The 24689-nt window shown below is 34.8% G+C and overlaps 1 protein-coding gene across 1 annotated transcript in view; it reads left to right on the plus strand.

The window, feature by feature from the left end:
* The first annotated feature begins 5118 nt into the window (after positions 1-5118).
* Positions 5119-24689, plus strand: part of SEMA3A (sema domain, immunoglobulin domain (Ig), short basic domain, secreted, (semaphorin) 3A) — a 202311-nt gene continuing 182740 nt past the window's right edge. Inside the window, exons 1-2 of the mRNA XM_005880033.2 lie at positions 5119-5169; positions 5334-5822. Coding sequence (XP_005880095.1) covers positions 5711-5822 — 112 coding nt within the window. The 5' untranslated portion in view covers positions 5119-5169; positions 5334-5710. The remainder of the gene's footprint in view (positions 5170-5333; positions 5823-24689) is intronic.

Here is a 24689-nt window from a genome sequence, read left to right on the forward strand (position 1 = left end):
TTGGTAAGTTCCGTATCTTATTATTTCCATATGTTAATATTCAGAAACACCGCATTCACTTATCAGATAATCTAATAAAGAAGCTGTAAGTGATAACTAGCTCTTTAAATAGATGGAAAAGGAAAAGGAAAAACCCCATGTTTAAAACATTTTGAAATGTTGAAAAATATGTTTGATTTAAGCAGTCAAAAATATTTATCAAAAGAAATGATCAATCATGTTCTTTTAACTGGATTTTGGCCACTTTCGCCAACATGGATACTAACCATAAACACAATTTTATGCATCCCTTTTTTTGTCACCCTCTCCCATCCCCCACTCAGATGTAGTGACCTAATAAAACTTACCTACTAGCCCCACAAACCAAGTTTCCAAGGTAAGGGAAGCTACCACTTCACCTCACCTCACCTTACCACTAAAGAACTCCCCCTATAATTTTTGAAACTCTTAAATGTTTAAGTTTCTCTTAAAATCTATAGGCACAAATAATGTGGCTGGCCAGTTTCTGGTCTCTCTGCATTGCTTTAACATTTATTACTTCATTTGAAAAGCAAGGAGTCTTTTATCTTAAGTACCTACTTACCTTAAAGTGTCATGAACATTGATGTCACAAGAGAAAACACACAATTGTTTTTTGTTTTTTTTCCAAACTGTTACAAATTCAGTCTAGAGGAACAAGCTTGCTTTACTGTAAACTGTATTCATGGGGTGGGGGGAGGGCTAGGGAGGCGTGGACGCTTCCCCAGATTGAATTCCCTTTGTCTTTTACCAATTCCTCCTCTCAGCTCATGCTTTCACATGTTGCTTGTACCAAAAGCATTCACAAGGGTCAGATGATGAAAAGTTTAACAATTTCTTAAATATTACTTTTAACCTGCCACCCCCAGTTTTCAGTGACTACTGTAGTAGATCTTAAATAGCTATCAATTTTGGCTAGAACAAATAATACATCAACTATTTCATTTTTCCAATTAATAGGATGTTTCTGATCTTCTAAAGAATGTTTTCACCCACACAATTCTTTTTAAAAAGAAAAAAAGGTTCAGATTCCCTGTACCAGAAAAACTCTCATTAAAAATGAATTTCCGACATGAGATATCAGAGCAAGGGCAAGTGTTCAACTATGACATTTGCTTTAATTCTGTTGATCATAGGCCTTTCTCATATACTAATGAAGCATTCGCTTGAAGGATAAAAAGGAAATAACAGATGTTAGGTAAAAAGTAATATAGTTTTGTCTCTTTTACATAACTCAACTGAACAACATCTTAGAAAGACTACTGATATTTTTTGTTTGTTTTTCATATTTTTCCCCCTGGTGTTGTTTTTTTGAAAAACTGAAAAACCAACTCATTTTGAAAGTCTTAACTCAGTAATTTATCTTAAAGAGGTCACCTGCCTCTATGAGTGGCACACACTTTGGGGGTGTTACTGTATCTAACCACGATAAAACGGGGATGGAGTGGGATTGCAGGGAAAGACAAGGGTGTTTAATAAAGTATACCATCACTTTAGGCACATTTAATCCACTAAACCTTTTAGATACAGCTAAACTATACATATTTCCCTACATTCTTTTATACACAAATATAGCAAATCTTTTCACCTACCATTCACTGAAAGATTCCGAGTATCTATAACATGGGGAAGTACTTGGAAGAGCACCTCCCAAATTAGAACAACAATTTCTGCTCTTAAATTGCAATGTTTGTTATCCCAATTTGTTTTATAATAAGTAGCAAAATTAGAGAGTGAACCTTTAAAAGTAGTATGTTCACATTGGTTTTATGTAATTCATCAAAAGATAAGAAATACATTTCCAATGGAGAAATGCTTCAATATATATCTTCTCTGACTATACAGGTTTTATTATTATTATTATTGAAAAGTAAGAGTTAACCACCCTCTTGTGAAAATGAAATGTTGTGTCTCTAGAAAATCAAGCAAACCACTCAGAAAACTGCTGTCTGTGTAATGCATTTCAAAATGGAGTGGGGTGAGGTTAAACACCATTGATTAATTTGACAGAAATGTACACAACAGCATGATCATCATATTAAGTACCTGCTCAAATTTGACTCTGTCTTAGGAATTAATCATATCTGAAAACTTGAAACTTAAGATATTAGGAACTCAGTTGCAAATAGACTTAATTATATCACATGATGTAGATTGTGGGTTATAATGTAATTAAAAATTGAGAGATTGCTTTGAGAAAGAAACAAAAATAACATTTTCCCTTTTAACTTAAATAAAATTCAACATTAAAAGGTCAATATATATATTTTTGACTTTTATAAAGAAGTAAGTTGTGTAAAATCAATGGCTGAGGTGGCAAATTCAGCAGGCCCGATCCTGTCAAGGCTTAGGCCACAGATCCTCAGAGGAGGGTCCGGTGGGGAGAATCGTGAATCAAAATCTCCACGCCACACAAGCAGCCAGATTTTTTTTTTAAAATATATTTTATTGGTTTTTCACAGAGAGGAAGGGAGAGGAATAGAGAGCTAGAAACATTGATGAGAGAGAAACATCAATCAGCTGCCTCCTGCACACTCCCCACTGGGGATGTGCCCGCAACCAAGGTACATGCCCTTGACCGGAATCGAACCTGGGACCCTTGAGTCTGTAGGCCGACGCTCTATCCACTGAGCCGAACAGGTTAGGGCAAGCAGCCAGATTTTGTAAATTCTGATAAACACCCACCCAGGCCCACTGCTCTCTGTTCAGAAATAGCTTTAACCTTGATTATCCCTTACTTATTGGTGCTATATGTAAAAAAACAAAAAAGAGTTGAAAATGACCTTATTTAACCCTGACCAAAGTCAAAAGACTAAAGGAGGTAAACACATACTAATCCTAATACTTTTTAAAGTATTTTATAGTCATGTAGTTTGTCTTTTTCTTTTCTTTTTTTAAATCACAGTAAAACATCTAGATATGCTTGTACTTTTCCACTATGTTATAATTTAATCATTCTAGGACAGTTATGCTTACCTAAAGAATTTATGATTTTTTTCATTTTTAATTAAACATAATACAGATAAGCAAATGTTAATGTGAATTTATTAAACTTTGAAACATCTGAAAGGATACAAGGATCATAAAAAATGGAGAGTAGGACAAATGTCAAATATAAATAATTATATCAAAGTTTTATCATTATTATTATTATGTGTCTGTGTTACCAAATTCCAGGCTTCAACATTAATTTAAACTATTTGTTTTATAAAATGAAATAAGTCTGTCCTGATTTTGTGGTTTAAAATCCAGATTGAATGTCTTTCTTCCCCATGGAATCAATTTTGACCCTCTTTTAACTGATTTTACCTACAACCTTTTATTTGTCAGGATTAGTCTCTATGCTAGTGAAATGGATACATTTCTAAATTTGCTTATCCTGTTAAGTTTTGACAAATATAAACTTGCTCTCCTACTCTAAGTAACTAGAGCTAGAGAAAGAATAAATATTTTGAGACATTTAAAATATATATTAATGAAAATGGCATAACCGTTTAAGATATTTAAACTGATTGTTTGTGATATGTCAATAGGATAATTCATTAGTCCCGTTCTGCCAAAGTGGCATGAATTCCTCTGCAGAATGAATGTCTATAGAGGATAATCCATGGAAGACAGACAAGCCTCTTGTCATTTGTAGCCTTAATCCATTGCCCGGAGCTTGAAAGGTGCTCAGGATAACAAGTGTGGGAATCAGTAAAATCAACATTATTTTTGGATTTTATTTTCTTAACAATACTGACTGATCAATAGGCTGTTGGAAACTGACAAATACAATATGGATCTGTTTGATGAATCAATCCAACTAGTGAAGTAGAAAGAGAATCCCTCATCCCCTTCCCCATTTTCCTCCCTTTAAATCCTCTTCATTTTCTTCCTCCTCCTCCACCACCTACAGAGAGAGAGAGAGAGAGAGAGAGAGAGAGAGGGAGATGGGGGATGCTCTCTTATTGGTCTGCAGACATTAACTAATAAAAGCTGTATGACAAAGCTCAGACAAATTTTTTTATGAGGCTACTAAACCACTTTCAATGCGTGTTTATGTATTAAATTGTGAGACCCACCCTCTTCTTTCAGCTGAGACATTTTTGTATTATTGAAGGAGAGTTCTCTCTCCTGTTTCAGGTGTGTATGTGGTGTGGCTTGGAGGGTGGGGAGAGTGCAGGGCAGATAGAGTTGGGGAGTGAAGAATAAAGAAGGAAACGTCTGTCCTATTAACTTTTAGATATCACACTCCACAGAATCTTATAAGAATATCAGCTTCGGAGAAAATGAAAAGAAAAAAAAATAGAAGAGGAAACTTAAACACCTCAGACAGTATTCCTATTTAGGAAAGAACTAATGATGTATGACCGCCGGAATACATTCACGTGTCCACAGAAAATGTAGGAACCCTTATCAGCTCATGAAGACACGGAGATATCCTCTCTCCATCGGTCCCTGATACTCAGCAGGGACTTTGGTGAACTTTGTCATCTTCCTCTGCCCTTTAAACCAAAACTCTGGAAGTGGCTTTAATTAATGAGATGTGATGCATTAAAAATGTTAGCCAGAGCATTCCAGAAGCTGGAAAACCCTAGCTCTTTTTAAATTCTGAGTATCCTTTTGAGAATACCCTGTTGTAATTTATAATTCTCAGTGGACCTATATTTGTCTTGAACTGATTGTTGAAATGGGCTTTACTAGGAATTTCTTTGCTGAGATTGCAGTGGGGCGGGGAAGGGGTGGCTGAGCCAAGTGTGCTTGTAGGGAGGAGGGAAGGCTCTCTAACGAGGCTTTAAAACCTTCCGTGGTTAAAGTTATATTGATGAAAGCATATGCAGATACACACATATGCATATGCAGATCTCTCTATATACATATACATTCACGCGGATAATGCGCAAGTTCAGCAGACTTCTATCAGGAGCATGAGTTCTACATTATGTAGGTAGCCGAATTCAGATTTTTAAAATCAAAATTGCACCTAACATGGCTATAAAACAACGCTTGCCTCTGCAAGTAAATTTATGGCTACATGCCTTTCACAGGCACGCTGGAGGGTTCTGCTCCCGGCTCTAATCTCTAGGAGATGTTTTTTGCATGTGTTGTGTGACAGGAGGGAAGGGGAGTGGGTTGAGCTCGCCTGTTCTCCCATTGTCAGCCAGTCTAGTGAGTGTTGGGGGAACCTGTCTGCGGGATCTTGTGTCATCTCTCCTACATGTGTACAGGAAAAGTCCGCGCTGCTCACAGCTTCTCTCTCTCTCTCTCTCTCTCTCTCCTCTCTCTCTCTCTCGTTTCCCTTTCATTCTGTTCCCCGGTGCCGAATGAAGCAGTGAGCAGGATTAGAGTCTGCCACCGGCTATCAGAGGAGCCTAGATAAAAGGAACTGCTTCTTAAGCGCCACTGCAGCAGCCCTGGTTAATTTTTTTTTCCTTTCCACACAACAGTTGTGCCTCATTATCCGGTGCCTGGCTCGGATTTTTTTTTTTTTTTTTTTTTTTTTTTTTTTTGTGTGGAGGTTTTGAAGTTTCTTCAGTGACTGTTACAGAAGAAGAGGTGTTGGTGTTGCGGTGAAGTCTTGCTTGTCTGCTTTTATGAATGAAACTGACCTAGGTCACCTGTTACCTCCAGTTTTCAGATTGTTTGAACTTCTCTGGCCGCACAATACAGGAGGGAAGCCTGAAGCAGCAGGACCCACTGCGCCTGCAGCATGGGCTGGCTCACCAGGATCGCCTGTCTTTTCTGGGGAGTGTTACTTACAGCCAGAGCCAGCTATCAGAATGGGAAGAACAATGTGCCAAGGCTGAAATTATCCTACAAAGGTAAATCTTTATTTTTTTTTCTTTTATTTGGCTAGCTGTGTCATACCCCCTCAGTCGCCCCCCTCCCTTTTTATTCCATGAACTCCCTCCCAACCCAAACCATAAAACCTTTAGTTTAACCTGGGGAACCTATATGACTGGGTGCGTCTTTCTGAGATGATTTAAGCACTTTTAAAAAAATAGATAAATGAAAGCATGCCTTCTGTTTGAGATGACAATTTAAATGCAAACAAAGAACATTTAATCACATTTGCAGAGAGGAGCTGAATGCCTGGGAAACACTGATCTGTCTGTGTGATCGTGTGTTCTGTTAATTTTTCTGACCCTACTTCTTTTTAAATATCTTTAACACTACTATTGAAAAAAAATGGTCCCTTCTTAGATATGCATGCCTCACCTATAAGAATTGTTATGACAAATTGTGTTGTCTTAGTTTTAGACACTAAATGGTTAATCATCATCATGAATATTCAGTTTGTTCAAATCTGACAATCAGATGCTTAACATAAGCAGTAGATCGTGGTTTGCCAAGAGAATATAAACTGGAGAGAACAGACTAGTTTTTCCACAGTGTGTTATGATTGTACAAAAGACTGTGTATTTGGCTAATTGGGGTAAAGCCAGTCTTTGAAATATAATGTTATTTAATTCCATACGTACTTCAGTAAGAAATGAAGACACACTACTTCCTACTTGTAGAACTAGTGTGAACTTCTTTTGTAAAAAAAAAAAAAAAGTTTAAATTTAAGAAAGAAAAAAAAGCTTTATTTCATGGTTGCTAATACTTTATTTGGTTCTAGTTTCATGTGCATGCATGTTTCTTAATGATGGTTTTAAAAGAAAAATAGTTGTTCTATATTTGTTTAGATAAATTTGTATAAAATAATGCTAAGTTGGATTCCAAAATAATAAATATAACTTGTAATGGAAGGAAATACTTATATAACTGAGGTATTATCAAAGTGGAGTTTCAGATTAAACTGTTTGAACTCAAGTAGTTTTACTCCCTAAGGTGTTGCTTTCTTATGATTCTCAGATTTCTAGAATAGGGGGTGGGGCAGTGAGAAGCTTCAATTATATTCTGTGTTCAGCCTATAATGGGAAGCAAATTTACTGAATCTCTCTTGCAGAGATGTCTATATACTGTACATTGCTCTTATGCCAGCAACCAGGGTCTTTAATTTTCACATGAAGGGGATGATCTCTCTGAATGCTCGGGTGTGAATGAGGACCACAAATAGGAAAGGAGGGTGTATTTTTCACACTTTGGATTAGAAAATTAGACACCTATTAAATGTGTTTATTTGGACTTAATACTTGTTAGATAAAATACACTTACTTGGAAAATATATTAGTTTTTGGCATAACATTTTCTTTATTAAAATGTGAACGCATTTTAAACATGAGCAAGCAATTGCAATTGTAGTCATCTGAGATATTAAAAACATATAGACTCCATTAAATATTTAATTAATCTCTATTGTGTCTCTGTTTAGAGGCTGTCTTTAAATTGTTTAGTATAGTATATGATATTATGGCATCTATGTTGGCATCAGTTTTTGCTATTTTCACTCTTTGAGAGGATGTCATCAATTAATTCTGAGGTTGATGGTCCACTTTATGTAAGTTTATATTCCTTATAAGTAAGTTTTGCATGCAACTACTTCTTGAAGAAGTGAATAGCTATAGATTATAATTTTAAAATAAGTTTGAAACATGAAATACATTTAAAAGATCTTACAATCACAGTTACTTGTCTAAGTGCTAAATAAATTGTAAAATAAATAAGAATTGAGAGTTATATTTATTTATTTTGCAAGAATCTTATTTACCTGGTAGCATATTGCTCTCCATTTTAAAAAGGTAGCATTTAATTAGAATAACCTTTGTTATGTACACATGCTTTAAACTTGTCTGATGAAGTTAGCTGTATGTATTTGACACTATCTTTTAAGCTCTTTTTAGCAATGGCATCCATTATAATTATTGTGCTTTCCTTTAACTAAAAAACTACCCTACAGCTACATAAAAATTCCATTGATATACCTAGAATTTGGCAATTTGGTAAAATAAGCTGTGAAATGAACAACAGTAAGAAGAATAAAAGCAATGGCCCAAGCAATTTTTCTTGTCATTTTATTGGTCTGTCATTACCTTTCTTTCTCTCCATGTACACTTGTTTTGCCAAAGTAAAAGTCTGGTAGCCAATTATAAATACTTTGTTTCTAAACTAAACTAGACATTATTTTTTTCTTAGCTGCTTCTTTTTCCTCCTTAATTAGATGTCAAACATAGTTAAAACATCCACTGCATTACCCTTAAAAATATTCCAGCATGGTTTTTGAAGAGTTAAATCCCTGCCAACTCTAATTTCCCATGTCACTGTTTTCAAAGATCCACTATTAACTCTCTCATTGCTCAGGTTGCCAAGACAAAGTTTTAGGCAATCACTGTGCTTGCTTTCTGGTAGGAGATAAAAGAGATTTGAGATGTTAAGTGAGAAAGAAAAAGAAGAACAAGAAGTCAGCTTTTGCAGTGGATGTACATAGATATCTAATAAGGTACCTCTTTACTTTCTAGGAAAAAGGAATTGAACAGAGGTTCGAGGGCCATCTGGAGAAGTGATAATATTAGAAAAATGGGATATGGTGGCTTTTCCTCTGAACCAATCTGATTTAGAATCCTTGTGGGGGAAGCAAATGTGAGAACTCTGTAAATCTTAGCAGTCACTTACAAATTATCTTCAAGAAACATTCACCCAGAGATACTTTTGCTTCCTTAAAGACATGGAATAGAGCTAAATGTCAAAGTGCTTCTTTTTCTAAATGGTGCATAACAGTTTATTTCTCCTACACAACTAGTCAAATTTCACTCTTCTCATGAAATACAAGAATATCATGTAATCTTCCCTTTGGAATGTGTGGTGCAATGAAGACTTCAGAAAAAGCTATGGAAATCACAAGGAAATAAATTAGGTTTGGGGTTTTAAACAAATGACAAATGTTCCATCACTCAGTGTAATGAGCTTTTCCAGGACATTGTGTGCCTCAGTTTTAGTGGAAATCAAAGACACATGCAAGTCTCAATGTGATGGTGATCATGTGGATCCAATGGTTAAATCAGTGTCTTTAACTTTACCTTTGCAGGGAAGACTTAGTAAATAGTACTGAAATCGATGGTAGACATTTTAATGGCTTTCTTTTCATACTTTGAAAAGCTACTTATACCAGAGTCAAGTAGTTTCTTTAAGAATAAAATTATCAGTTAAATCAAAATTATCATACATATTTGTCTAATAGTAGAAGATAATATTAAGTTAAAAATTATGAAGTAAAATTTGCAGAATTTTTATTTGCCATTGCTCATATATTATGATCACTTTAAAATGTAATTAATATGAATTATTTATTTTATTATTTCTTGCAGTTGATGACTTTTCAGAGATTCTTTTTACTTATACTGAAGCACAGCACACATTCACATATATATGAATATATAAATATGGATATATAAATATATATAAATAATAAAGTTTTATATTTATATTTAATTTTTTATCTAAAATAGTATTCATATTTTAAATTTTATATATATGATCTTTTGAATCCCATGGAAAGTTTTCATGGATATCTCAAGTATTTACATAATAGTGTAGAATGAAGTTAGTAAAAATTTCCTCACAGGTAAAGTGAAATGTGTAGGAGGATATATATATGTAATGTATCTGAGTATGCAAAGCAGAGTTTATTCTTGTATTATTATTTATTAATTAATGTATTATTTTGCATATGAACAACTGGTAAACCTACTTTTGCCTTGCCCTGTATATCCTGGCAAAATAATATAAAAATAAAACAAACAAAAATGCTCCATCACACATCTGGTGATACAATGCTGGTCAGATTAAATGAGGGATAGTGAAAGTCTCCAGTTTGTGGCTTCTCTGTGTAAAGCTGCCAACCAAATTGGCCTTTGAAATAATAATTTATACAGTGGACTTTAGCAAGTAGGAAAATAACAGAGACAACAAAACCATCCTGTTTAGGTCTCTAACCTACCAACTTTTGATAATGACATTCAGTCATCACTAACTTAAGTAAACCTGAAAATGGAAAAGGTAATTTTTCCAACGCTAACTTTTGTATATTGCTTTTTCTCTTTATATAAATTATTTCCAAGACTCCACTTCTGTTAGCAATATAAAATACCTGGGTGCTTATGAGCTAAATAGATGTGTAGGTCTGTAATAACTAATTTCTCTTTGTTTTCTTATTTTTAATATTACACAGAAATCACACAACATAAGTAACACATATTTTGTGATTTTTAGTCAATTATATTTAAATTCCATATTTAACAATTAGTATCACTGAAACCTTTCAGGAAAAAAATTAATTATAGTTAATTAATATAATATGTTCCTGGTATTAAAGTTAAACTGTCAGTTGCAGAGCATAACCTATGTAAGCTTTGTATGCATATACTACTGTATTTCAGATGTGTGCTCTAACTTATAAAGTTATCATGAACTATAAGTAAGCCAGAAGAAATTGTGTGGTAAAGTTCTTATTTAAATTTTTCTCAGTCAAACTTCAGTGGCACATCTAAACATCACAGTTGCATCTCAGAACATCACACCTTTACATCTTTTGAACAATTTTGAAATCTCGTCAGGACCATTTTAAACAGCATTTATGCTTGATTTTTTTCTAAAATCTTCCAGAGAGACCAGCACTAAAACAAATTTTTGATTGACCATTATCTAACATTCACTTACAAAATCGTGCTATATCATGGAGAGTTACATTTTCATTGATTAAAACATTGCACTTATCAAAACATTATGGACAAATCTTTGATTCATCAATGAAAAGTTGTAGGTAACTTCTCCAAAACCCATGACATTATCTAGGTTTAGTGCATGTACTGAAAGCTTATTTTTAAAAGACCAGCAGCTGTAAACATAAATTAGAACAAGTGTGAGTCTTGGGATGGATTTTACACCTTATGACTTCTTAGGTGCTTTTTAAAGGCATCATCATGATTTGCAGTACTATGCTTCCACTAATAGGTGGCACTAGCAATTTGTGACAGCTCTTTCATGAGTGTGGAAATGGGCAGACTGCTAGGATAAATACACAGAGTAATGTTTGGAGACCAAGCTTGGAAAAACTGGTATAAGTTTTTTAGGAGAAGTAACATGTACAAAATATAAGCATTAGTTAAAATAAAATTGTGTAAATATTTTATATGCTCTTTGCATACCTTTATTGGTACAGTTTGACCCTGAAAAAGTAAATGACTACAATAAATAAATAAATAAATAAATAAATAAATAATAACATATTTTTAATTACATTAGACTTTACATGTGAAATTAATGATAAAATATAAAACAAAATAATAGGTGAAATAGTAGTACTAAACAATCAGAATGCTGGAGGGACAGTTTCATGTGTATGAAATATATATTAAAAATGTCATATAGCCCTAACCGGTTTGGCTCAGTGAATAGAGCATCGGCCTGCTGATTGAAGGGTCCCAGGTTTGATTCTGGTCAAGGGCATGTACCTTGGTTGCAGGCACATCCCCAGTAGTGGGTGTGCAGGAGGCAGCTGATCGATGTTTCTAACTCTTTATCCCTCTCCCTTCCTCTCTGTAAAAAATCAATAAAAATATTAAAAAATTGCTTGTCAACTATAATTTTTAAAAAATTACATATATATAATCTTTTTCTTAAGCCTGAATCATTAAGTGTGCTTAAAGAGGAATTAGGCAGCATGCCTATGGCATGTGATTGCCATTGTTTATAATTGGAGAGTGGCTATTTGAGAAGGTAAAATAATGTTTAGAAAAATTGCATTTGATATATTTTTAAAAGAATAACACCTTTTGGTCTGTAGGTTGTTTTAAATTATTTTTATAATTAAATATGCGGAAGGTCAATAAATTCTATCTGACACAAATGTCCCCAGTGGATGTTCCTTCTACTGCCAAGACATAAACATCAGTGAAAGTAAGGAATTCGTACACCATTTCTAAACAGTAACAGAGCTGGACTCTATCAAACCCAGGATAAGAAAACATACAATGTATACTTGAATTAGGGAATAAAGATAAGAAACAATAAAATTATGTTGATAAATGTGAAGAATGAATTGGCTTTAGTATTTCCTACAAGCTTTGAGTAAAACTTAAAGGGGCCACAAATTTAGGGAGTCTTGTCGGCTCCTGAATGAGTCATTAAACCTGCATTTCCAGGTTTCCTTTGCTTGGAGAGACCTGGCGTGGGAAACAATGTTGAACAAACTTTACAGTAACTTCATTTGCTGCTGCAATCATAAACCTGTCTTGAGAAAAAAAATATAACGCCACAAACTTGAGTCTTCATCCTCAAACTAAATGAGGCTTAGTTCTATTGAATACATCACATTGCATCTTTAGTTTGTAAGCCTACTTACGTGGATCATCTTTGTTGTGCCAGATTGGAAGGTTCTCAGGGGCAGATCTGCATTGTTTTTCATCATTATATTCTCGATGGCTAGACAAAGTCACTCATGATTGAATGAATTTGGGCTTTATTTGACACACCTTGTTTTTTAAACGCATAGTATACCTGATTATAAGTGAGTATAAAAAGAATGCAAATTCAAAATACGAAATGCATTATAAGGGAATTGTAGGGGAAGTAAACTCAGTGTTAGATGCTAGAGGAGGATATGAGGGAGACATTTTGGAGTGAACAAAGGGTCTGAGAGCAGAGGTATCTCCACAGACAACGAATCCAGCCTATTCCAGAAAGGATCTGAATCAGAAAGTATCTGGGTCATCTCTGTTTGCCCACAAGTAAGAGATGGAGGAAATATAAGAATACATACCTCTTGGAAGACTCTCGGAACCAGGTTGAGGAATTGTTTCCTTATTTTGGATGAATACCCTTATTACTGTGTCTCAGGACACACAGCCAGGAGAGAAAGTGAGCGAGACTATTCTAAAACCAAATCGTGTCTAACGATAAAATTTCTCATCATCAGTCTCATTGATTCTGAGCCTTTGTGAAAAAACAAATCTCTCCTACCAAACAAAGTGGAAAGCACAATCATTTAAGACCTTAAATTGACTGGAATTCATTGTCCACATTATGGGGAGAAACCTGGCTTTGCTCTATGACAACTGGTTAAGGTTTAGCATTGCAGAACCTTCCGTGGATCCCCTTACCCTTGATTCCACTTAGGGATAGCAGCACTTGCACATTTCCCCTTGCTTTTCGTTTCCAAGCCAGCCTCTTCTTCCCTTGGTTTTGTGCTCTATGTTCTGGGAACACTACCCTCTTCCATTCTCAGCTCTTGCTTCCAAGAACCCACTGGCTCAGGAGAGTCGACTTGATAGAAAATAGCCACAGGAATCTTTGCTGAAGTGTGAATATTCAAAATACATTTTGAGTTCTTTGTCTAAGATCCCAATCTCATATAATTAAGAGGATGGGGGCGCATAAAAGGCTAATTTCCTTAGTGCACTTATAGGCCTATAATTAATTTGCAATGCTTAATTTTAGATTATTATAAAATATGTTAGTCTTGTGACAAAGTAGAAGTATTAATAGGACAAGAGTGCTGTTATGTACAAATTATAACTATTAAAATGTATTTAAAAAAATTAAGCCGTAGTCCCAACCCTTAAGGAATATATTTGAGGAAAGCTACCTGAGGTCAAATTCAAACTATCTAAGTAGTGATGAATCATCATATTATGTGTTAGAAATTTTAATTTTTTATCTTTAAATTTTAAATGTAAGAGAATAATAAACACTATTGTGATCATTTTATACAAATTGGTTTAAATTAATCTAGGTTTTCCTCAGCTGTATGAATTTCAATTATTTACAAATTTTTATTATAATTAATAAGTATTTTCAACTTGTATTCTATATCTAAGTCACACATACAACACACAAACTTACATAAGCCATGTTATAGATTTCCTCATGAACAAGAAGATTCTTGGATAATAAAGTGACTATAGTAGGATATCTGAGGGCAGCCTCTCACATCTACCTAAAGACTTCAGAAGGCTTTTGAAAATAGGGCACAAGGAAGGTGAACTCTGAAAGACTAGAAAAATGTGAGAAGGCAGAAATAGAGTGGTAATTACCAATATCAAAAACTATTTCCTTGTGATTTGTTTTTCTTTTTAGGAAAACAATACATTTTTATATAGTTTACATAGTGATACAACTCTATACTTTTTCTTTTTAAAAAAAATATTTTTATTGATTTCAGAGAGGAAGGGAGAGGCAGAGAGGGATAGAAACATCAATCATGAGAGAGAATCCATCAGCTGTCTCCCGCAGGCCCCACACTAGGGATCAAGCCTGCACCCAGGGCATGTGCCCTGACCGGAATAGAACCCTGACCTCCTGGTTCATAGGTTGACACTCAACCACTGAGCCACGCCGGCTGGCCATAGCTATATAATTTTTCTGTATTCAGATGCAACATGGAAATAAACCTGTCCTTTGACTAGGGGAAATTAAAGCTGCAGCATATCAGAATGGGAACATTATGGACTTACTATGTGCTTGTCTGGGTTTGACTAAAATGAAATGAAGAGGGAAAAGTGGTACATACATATGAGAACTTTTCCATAGTGGACACAGTGATCCTTTGGGCTTATCCATCTCTCCTTTGGATTTATCTGTAAACTATATTGGCCAGACTTCTTGTTAACCAATGGAAAAAAGGAAAGAAAGCTGAGTTTGGTTATCCAAGGTAGAAAAGACTGTGACTGTAGTTCCTTGAGATTATAAAATATATTAGCCTGTTTTCTTGTTTTCCTAGCTAATTCCTATTTTTTGGCTTTACCTTGTTATTTCTTTAACAAACCCACCAATAAGTGATGCAGAAAGCAATTGCTATTTTATAAATTATGTTTATTTTTAACATAAAGATACCTATGTCATCTACAGAATGAGAATATATATTAACATGTCTTAACTATGTATTCTTGTTATATACCACATGTCTTTAAAATCAAAGTTACATATTGCATATATTTTAATTCACTTAGCACTTTGTTATCATTCAGGATGTTTCTCTGGCTCACTTAAGAATAAATTGCTTTCAGAATAAACAGGCTACTAAAATCTTGCAACATTTTATAATATATTAGATAAGTTTTAGATTTGTGGTATTTTTCAACACAAAGTGAAAAGTATAACTTCTAAAACTTAGTCATAATAGTGCAATTCCTTGTACTTGCAGACTTTTATATACTAGATAAAGAACTATATAAATCAGTGTGGTTATATGCAGTTCATATGTGTGTATAACAAATACAAAAATAACTTGCATTCAAGCTATTATTTTTCTAAATCATATTATGTTTAATTGGGAATTATAGAAAGTGGAATGCCAATCACTAGAGCATAGAATTGAATCGAAATGTCTTGAAGAGAGGTTCTTTCTCTCTACTTGATGTCAGATCTTGAGTGATCCAGGATCGTACGTGGTCCTCTGTCCTTTAATGGTTGACCTTCCCTCAGCATCTTCTACTGTATAATGCTGCTGCATAGCTGAGTTCTCTGCTCTTTCTTAGGCAATGGACTTTAGGAGTTATCAAGATACTCATTTCAGTAGCCCTTCTATTGAGCCTTCTTAGCATCTTGGCTCCAAGCCATAGTGCATAGTGTCATTGCCTCCACAGAAATGTACACAATGTTGAGCAAGTCACAAGTCTCCCAATACAAAATAGCCTTCCATTGTTCCAGATTTGAAATATATAATTTTTTATTTAACTAATCCTAGCCACCCTCCCCCACAACTCCCTATTCTCACCCCATCTTTTCTCTGGAAATACAGTTTGAACTCATTTTTCTTGTCCTAGCTAAATAAATCTCATTTAAGTTTCTCTTTTTGAAAACAAAATCCTATTTATTATCCTCTTGGGGTATGAAAAAAGTTTCTAGGGATCAAAAATTAAAAGCCCTTCTGGCTCTTTTGGGAAGAGGTTGGAAACTTTTTGTTTTCAGCAGATCAGTCTACCAAAGAACAAGCAAAATGACTTTTCTTTAAAGAATGGTAATCTTACCACTTTAAAATTACACTAAATTGCCCTCTTATATACACTTACCCTAGTGATCTAAACTAGACATCATCCCTGATACACAGAGTATGGTTCTTACAATCAGTCCAAATGTCTCAGCTTTACATATATAAAATACGTTGATTAAAGGACAAATTAGCATCCTTGACCCTTGAGATGTGGAAATGTTGCCCACATAACGACTAGGAAGGGAAGAGTAGCAGAAGGCTAACAGCACTGGAAATTATGTGCTCATGTTACCCAGCGATCTCTTCTCCGTTTGCCCATGCCCCTACCTGGGAAAATTACTTTCCCAGGTGCTACAAAGTCCGCGGACCAGATACTAAGGCATGTATCTTGCATGTGTCTCTTCCACATGTCAAAAGCCATAGAATATCTACACTTGGATCTCTCACAGGGAACTTCAACTCTACTTGTTCAAAACTATACTCACTGTCCTCTCTACAAACTTCTTTCTCCCCTTTATTCAAGTGTTAGGGAATGTTGTCATTTTGTCCCAGTTGTCCAGGTCAGTAGCATCATTGCCTCTTCCACTGATGGTCTACCTTACATCTAGCTAGATGTCCTGTGGAGTCCACCTCTTGAGTTTATCTCTCAAATATGTCTTAGTCTTTCCTCCAGGCTAAGTCAGGCATTTATCATTACTTGCCCTACTATGGCAACAGCCATCTATAATTATTCTCTTTTTTTTTCTTCATTACTGTCTACAGTTCTTTCTGAAATTCAAATGAAACTACTCCCTTTTTGAAATTCTTACTAATTAAAGTACAGACTCCTTAGTTCAACCTATAAAAATGAATGATCTGAAGGAGTCTAGGGCATAGAGGAAACTATTTGGAAGTCCTGCAGTTATTCAGATATGAGAAAATTAATGCCTGGATAAGGATCATAATAGAAATAAGAAAGAAAGGCTGGAGATGAAACACATTGACCATATAGAAAAAGCAGGTTTGATAAATGATTGTGTCTAGGGAGGATCTGAAGAATTGGAGAACAGCAGGTTTTTGATGTGTGCTACCAGGAGTGTGCTACAACAGCTCATAGTACCCGGGGAGTGAAACTCTTTTCACCTCGCAGTACCAATGATGCCCCGACACAGTCATCCTTTCTCTACATCCCACCTGAGAACTTTCCTGCCTGGATGACCATCCTCCCACCCTTTTAGTTGCTTACTGATGCTATTCTTTCTAACAACCATTGGCTTGAGTATCTCCTTGGCAAAGCTTTTGAAGAGGCAGAGAGGTATAAACCATAATATGGCAACTGTCCTGTAGAAACTTACCATTTGGAAGGAGAGAAGACATAGGTTGTCAACTTTTTGACACTGCACCTGTTCTTTATTCATCTTATATTCTTAGTGAAGTACAGAGTCTTGTGCATGATAGGGTTTCATCAAACACTTTTTGAGAGAAGTGCTTGAAGGAAGAAATGAGGAGGTGGCAGATAATTCTTTCCAGGTGAGAGGACTAATGCACCGAAGTGAGAACACGCAGACACCAGTTTAATTTTTTAAAATAGAGTAGTGAAATATTTGACGGGCAGAAAAATAATTTAAGGTGAAAAAAGAGTTTAGATATAGGTAATTGGTAGAACATTTTGAAAGAGAGGTTACAGCATTCAAACTTTAGATCTGAATAGATGATAAAACTTTTTAAAGTTTATAAATGAGTGGTATGTGCAAAGCAATGCTTTAGGAATCCAGAAACCTGGGTGTTGGCCTTCAGTGCTGAGTTACTGACTCATCACCTGAGATACTGAATGAGATTCTAAAACAAATGCTTACGGTTCAGATTGACCTCACATAACGGCCTGTTCTCTTGGGGCACAAAGACTACATACATGGGCATGTAGCTTATGCTTGTCTACTGGTACATAGAGCAATGCATTTTCACATGTCCAGAAAAATGCAAGTCATATTTAAGTAAAACTGCAGATATCTATGTTTCTGTATAAAATTTCAAAATCCAACAATCAGATGTAATTTAGGATACAGCTCTCTGAAAATAGTTGGTGTTACATACTACTTCCTTCATATGTGGTTAGGTTTATGGCAGGGTGTACATTGAGGACTTCTGAGGACTAGAACACAGATTTAACTTTACCACAATGCCTCTATTTGAGCAAAGCAAGATTTCAAGGGTGACTTTGTTCTGTCTTGTTTTTTCAGCTCAATATATTATGTGTGTTCACTATTCTTTTTTAAAAAATATATTTTATTGATTTTTTTACAGAGAGGAAAGGAGAGGGATAGACAGTTAGAAACATCGATGAGAGAGAAACATCGATGAGCTGCCTCCTGCACACCCCCCCACTGGGGATGTGCCCGCAACCCAGGTACATGCCCTTGACCGGAATCGAACCTGGGACCCCCCAGTCTGCAGGCCGATGCTCTATCCACTGAGCCAAACTCGTCAGGGCTCACTATTCTTTGATGGTCTTTCCCCCGCCCCGGGCTGGTGTGCAAAGATTCACTCCTTTGCACTGGATTCTAACAAGATAAAATTGGAAGCTGTGCTCAGAGCAATTACTCCTAAGATTCTACCTCCCTGTTGGGCTCTCACACACTGGCCTGCAGCCATGGAATCTCTTACTTTTACTGTGTGTTCCTCATGTTCAAGAGAGTCTCAGCCTTCTTTTGATTCCTAAGGTGCCTATTCAGAACGGAGTTAAGGTTCCCTTTGCACACTCACAGAGCAGACATCCTCTATCAGTGGACCTCCTAATCCAGACAGCTTCTTGAGAAAGATTTCCAGCATAGCAACAAAATGAGACCAAGTGACTATAAAAACGTTTTTATCTTCCATGCATAAAATCACCGAGAAGGGCAGTCAGTGTCTGTTTTGCCCAGTATTGAAACTAGATTCATACCTATCTGATTGGCTTTGCTCTTTAGCTGTCAAGTTAGAGAAAACTGTCTACTCTAGGACAGTATTTGTCTGCAACTATATAAACACCAGCACACTAATTTCAAAAGAATATGTTTAGTCTATTTTTAAGCAAGTGCCATATAAGGAAGTGAAATTAGTGATGCTGTAGTAATTTGTTTTTTAAGTACACCTCTCAGTCTATATTAACTGTACCACACAGTACACACACCATAGACCACATTCTCTCAAATAGGTTCTCCATTGTACATATTACACCATCTTTTTCAAACAATTTACTTTTCTTTATAGACAGAGATAATGGCCTAATGTCTTTGATGTGCCCACCTAAAAAGCCAGATGTATTGCCTTTTTATATTTCTAAAAGAATAAAATTTTAGCCCAGCTGGTGTGGCTCAGTGGTCGAGCATCTACCTATGACCCAGGAGGTCATAGTTCGATTCCTGGTCAGGGCACATGCCTGAGTTGTGGACTCAATCCTCAGTGTGAGGCGTGCAGGAGGCAGCCAGTCAATAATTGTCTATCATCAGTGATGTTTTTATCTCTCTTTCCCTCTTCCTTCCCCTCTGAAATCAATAAAAAAAATATTTAAAGAATAAAATGCTACATTATTGGAATGAGCAAAATGATAGCACATATATTCAATTAAAAATAAATATATTGCCCTAGCTGGTTTGGCTCAGTGGATAGAGGGTCAGCCTGCAGACTTAAGGATCCCAGGTTTGATTCTGCTCAAGGGCACATGCTCAGGTTGCTGGCTCGATCCCCAGTAGGGGATATTTAAAAATAAATATATTGATAATATACATTATTATGTTAATTCAAGTACTTGCTTGTCAGTCTACTGAAATTTAATGGCTTTTTCTAATTTGCAATTAGAATAAAAATTTCATGAGGATAAAAGAATCTTGGCATGGTGAAGAAAGCATTGAATTGACTGAAATTTTCTAGGTGTGAGGATTTTGACATGTTATTAGCTTTATTAGCCTCAAGGTGCTCTTCTCTAATATAGGAGAATAGCTATTTATAGTAGCTGTTATCAGGGTAATGACAGTAGACATTTAAGGTGCCCAATCATTACTTAGTGCATATAAGATATTCATTACCTATGGATCACTTGAGGCAGATTCAAAATTGCATAGATTCTAGATTTCCATGTTTTGCTCATTTAGAGTAGGTATGCATGCATGAGCTCTCCAGCTATTCCCTGTATATATAATTGCAATACAAAGAAAACCACAATTGTATGTGTAGTGTGCTTCTTTCAAAACCTGTGATAGTGTGAATGTTTAAAATAAGAATTTTGTCAATATCAACTAGTCAGTGAACATATGAGAAGGCTTTGTAAAAAGCTAATGTTGCAAGTAAACAATTGATGACAAATTGCTGATCTAACATAAGGCCGTTCAGTGAAGTTAAATGTGTTGATGCTGACCTATTGACACAATTTTAAGTGCAAGTTCAATGGAATCTGTATAAGTGTATACAGAAAGCTAATGATGAGGATGAAAGAAGACCCGACTTTTGGGTCGCCTGGCTCTGAATACTCACGGCGCCAGGATGAGCAAGGAAGCACCTGCTCCTCTAGGAAAGGTTTGCTTGCATCTCACAGACTCTACGTTCCAATTTATGTTTTCAACACGAATCAAAGTCAGTCATTTACTATTCAGTAAAACTAACCAGGAAATGACTATTTTATTTGCTCCTGTACTTACATCATATCCTTTCAAATGGTGTAATTGTTGCCTTGAATATTATTTTGTTCTGACTTCGTCCATGATGACACAACATCCTTTATGACAACTTATAAAGAGTATTGAATCCACATAGGAATTAACACAATATCCCTATGTAATATGTTCTGAGTCTGAATTAAACTTTGTAGATATAAAGTTTGAGTTGTTCTGACCAATTCTGGGAACCACCTGTGATCACAAATAACCCATTTGCAGGAAAGGGGATATGCAGTCACTCAAGAAAATAAACTTGCAGCCTGAAGCTAGTAAATAGAATGGAGAGCATGTTGAGAGTAACTTAAAGGGGCTTTTGTTAAACAGAAGACACTTGGAAGCCAGACTGGGAAATCTAGACGTCGTTAGAAAGGAGGTGACATTAACCACAGTCAGCTTTTAAAGGATTTTTCTGGAAGGAAGTATTCCTTTGGAAAACACTTTATGTACCAGCATGAATAAGTTTCTGAGGTCTTCTAGACAAAGATGAAGTTTATTTTATTGTAGCTTTAGCCATATTAAAATGCTCATAAACTATTTTACCTTATGCCAGACATGTGGAAGCAATCAGTATATGTAAATGACATGTGAAGGTGAGGTATAGTTTTAGCTTAAAAAATGTAGACTGTCTGTAGTTATAAATGATAACCACATCACAAAGAGAAATGTGCCTTTCAATAGTAACTTAAATGTAAAAATAATCAGTGATGAATTCTTAAAAAAACTGCTAGGGTTTCTTTGGTAAAGTACAATAACTGTAAAATATAGTGCTATCTGGTGCTGATACATTATTTTTAGAACACAATACTCAAAGGGAAATATTTTTTACCTTAAGTACTTGGTAAAATGTAAGTATTCATAGTTAGACATTGTTAACATCTGTCTATCTCTAAAACAATACTCTTGCCAAGGGTTATATTTTATCTTTCAATTTTTTATTGAGGTATAATTGACATACAACATTATACTGGTTTCAGGTGTACAACACAAAGATTCTATTTTTGATATATTGCAAAATGATCAGTACAATAAATCTAGTTAACATCTAGGTACAGAATTTTTTTCTTATGATAAGAGCTTTTAAGATTTACTCTTTTAGCAACTTTGAAATATGCAATAATAGTTACCATACTGTACATTACATCCTCATGATTTATTTATTTTATAACTGGAAGTTAGACTGGCTACAGTTATCCTTTATTAAAATAAATGTTTCCCTCCTTTTTTATTAGCATGAAATCAATTTGTTTTTTGCCTATAATATACTCTCTCTCTCTCTATATATATATATATATATGTGTGTGTGTGTGTGTGTGTATATAAGTATATGTATGCTACATAACATTTCATAAATTTTGAACATATAAACCTGAATCAATCAAATTTCCTTGAAAAGGAAATAGATATAATAAAAATAAATGTTTTCCTTTCTTTAAATTCAAAACAGTGCTACTTTTAGTCTCAATATGATGGTGCTATGTCTTTAAAATATTTCTACCATCTGCTATATGTAAAGCCGGATATTGAAATGACATGAATTCAGAGAAGTGTTACTAGATACACACACACACACATACACACACACACGGGAAATAATAAAAGGAAAATAAAATAAATTATAGATGAGTATTTAAGCATTATTGTATCTTTTCCATAGGAAAAAAACACAAGGTTATATTTTGTTATACTGAAATTAAATTTTTCTGTACACCCAATTTGCTCATAATAAAACAAACAAAACTCCACTCAGGTAACATACGTACTTGAGGAAACCAAGAAGTGACTCATTATAATAAATATCTAAGTAAAATTCACCAATATTTAAAGAAGGAAATAGTCTCCAGACCTTGGCTGGGCAAGCCACCTTCCATTCTAGGCATGTTCTGGGCCAGGGCCTCTGAGGAACTAGCAGAGATAAATGACACAGTCCCTGTGCAGAAGGGTCTTACTCTCCAGTGTCAACCCAGACTAATCAGAGTTCAGCATATCATGGGAATAACTTTGTTAAAGAAAGTATGGAAGTTTTCAAAAATAGAATTATTAATTTCACAGTCTGCTAGACAAATGCCAGTTGCCATTCGGAGTTTATTTCATACAGCATTCATAGAGGGCTGTGAGGAGAAAGAGAGTGTTGGGGAAAAGAGAGTGTTGGGGAATCCATCCACTAGGATGTGTGTATGTGTGTGTGTGGTGGTTGTTGTAATTTGGTTTATGTTTTAACTGTAACTCTATTTGTTCTTGGCATATATTAGTATAGGGTGTCCTAAAAACATGTATACACACTTTGAATAATTATAAAGGCAATGGTTATTAAAATACATTTCATTTACAAAATTGAGCTATCAGCTATTAAAGTGTATATACATTTTGGGGACACCCTGTATATTCACATTGAACTATTGCTTATTTACATACTATTCTATTTCTAACCCAGAAAGATCTTTTAAAACTTTAAATTTATTTCAAATGGACAAAAACATACTAAGTATGACTATGCACCAATCATTATAGTGATTATAATGATTTACTAGGAGTAGAAAAAAAAAACATGTAGGAGTAATCCCTTTTCTCACCACATAGTGTTAGAGAAAGAATACCACCTGATGATAAAGCAAATTGGTCCATCATTTTAATGTAAAGCAAATGCTGTGAAGTTTATAGGTGACAATGATTTGTTAATTATACTATGGCATGCTATTGATCATGAGAAAAATATGTTTTACAGGGAGTTAAATTTAAGCTGGACTATGAGGATGAGAAAACTTTGTAAGAAAGAATGGAAAAGACCTTTCTTTTAGAAGCACAGCCTGAAGACATTAGCATGAATTTGCTGTTTCTTAAATATGTAAAAGCAAAATTAATATAATCTGAAATGGAAAAGTGTGGCAGATAGTGAGACAATGTAAGCAAATTCTAAAAATCTGAGTATTTCAGTGTTCAATGATTCTTCATAATCTTTGCTCATTCTTCTAATAACTATTAATATGGTGTGCAAGGAGTACATTATAATTTATGGTGTATGGCATGCATTCTGCACCCAAGGAGGTCACATTTAGTGGAGAAGGTATTCAGGTATAGCAGAATATACATTATGGGACAAATGTGCAAAAAGTAATATATTCAAACAAAGAACTATGAGATTTTAAAAAATTAAAATATCACAGAGAGTCAAGTGATCCTGTAAGTCCTTAGATGAGATAAACATTAAAGGTGGGCATCAGAGAGCCTTTTGGCAGGCATAGAAGAGAGAGGAAGAATGGAGAATATTTTAGATGGTGGGAGTAAATAAATTACAAGCAGGAGAGAAGGTGTCAAGGGCTTGTCATAAAATGTTTAGTATTTTAGTTTGCCTAAGCGTTTTTAAGAAAATCATATAACTTCAGGTACTGATTGAATAACCATGGGTAGTTGACTTCTCTGAGCACATAATGCATGCCACAAACAAGGTGACTGTTCCATATAAATAACATAAACAAGTAATCATCAAAAATTTTAATTCATGTATTTGAGCACATTATAGGTTCATGGTACCAAGCCCAGAATTAGTCTGGTTAGAATCAATAAAGCATAGTACTTAAGAACATAGTTTTAGTAATCAGAGAGATCCTAGTGCAAATCTGACACATTATCTGTGTGACCTTAGAAAACTCACTAAACTCAATTTTTATTCATAAAATAGGATAATAAAAATCTATCCTTTTGAATGGTTGTGTAGATTACATGAGGCTTAGGAGGTGCCTTTTTAAAATGTATGATGGATGTTACACATGGGACACAAAAGAAAGTGGTTGACATAATGAGTGTCCAGTAAGTATTAGACATTAATAGAAGATATAAGAATAGCTCTCAGTACTAAGTATCAGGTCAAGGGATAAAAGTGTAGAACAGGTAATAAGTGGCATGGAAAAGCAAAAGAGCCATTCTTCATAAAGGAGTGAGATGAGAGATGAGGATAGAAGAAAGGATACAAGTAAGATAATTCAAGAGTTGAGATAATGGTATGAGAGTTATGTAAATACACAGCTATATTTTGAGAGGAAAAGACAATTTGTTTGCTTGCATTTTCCCTTTATTGTATTAAGCATTGGGTTGACTAAATTATTCCATTTATTTATTTTTTAATTTCTTTATTGATTAAGGTATTACATATG

This window comes from Myotis brandtii, unplaced genomic scaffold (genome assembly GCF_000412655.1).
Source record: "Myotis brandtii unplaced genomic scaffold, ASM41265v1 scaffold621, whole genome shotgun sequence".
Classification (NCBI taxonomy): domain Eukaryota; kingdom Metazoa; phylum Chordata; class Mammalia; order Chiroptera; family Vespertilionidae; genus Myotis; species Myotis brandtii.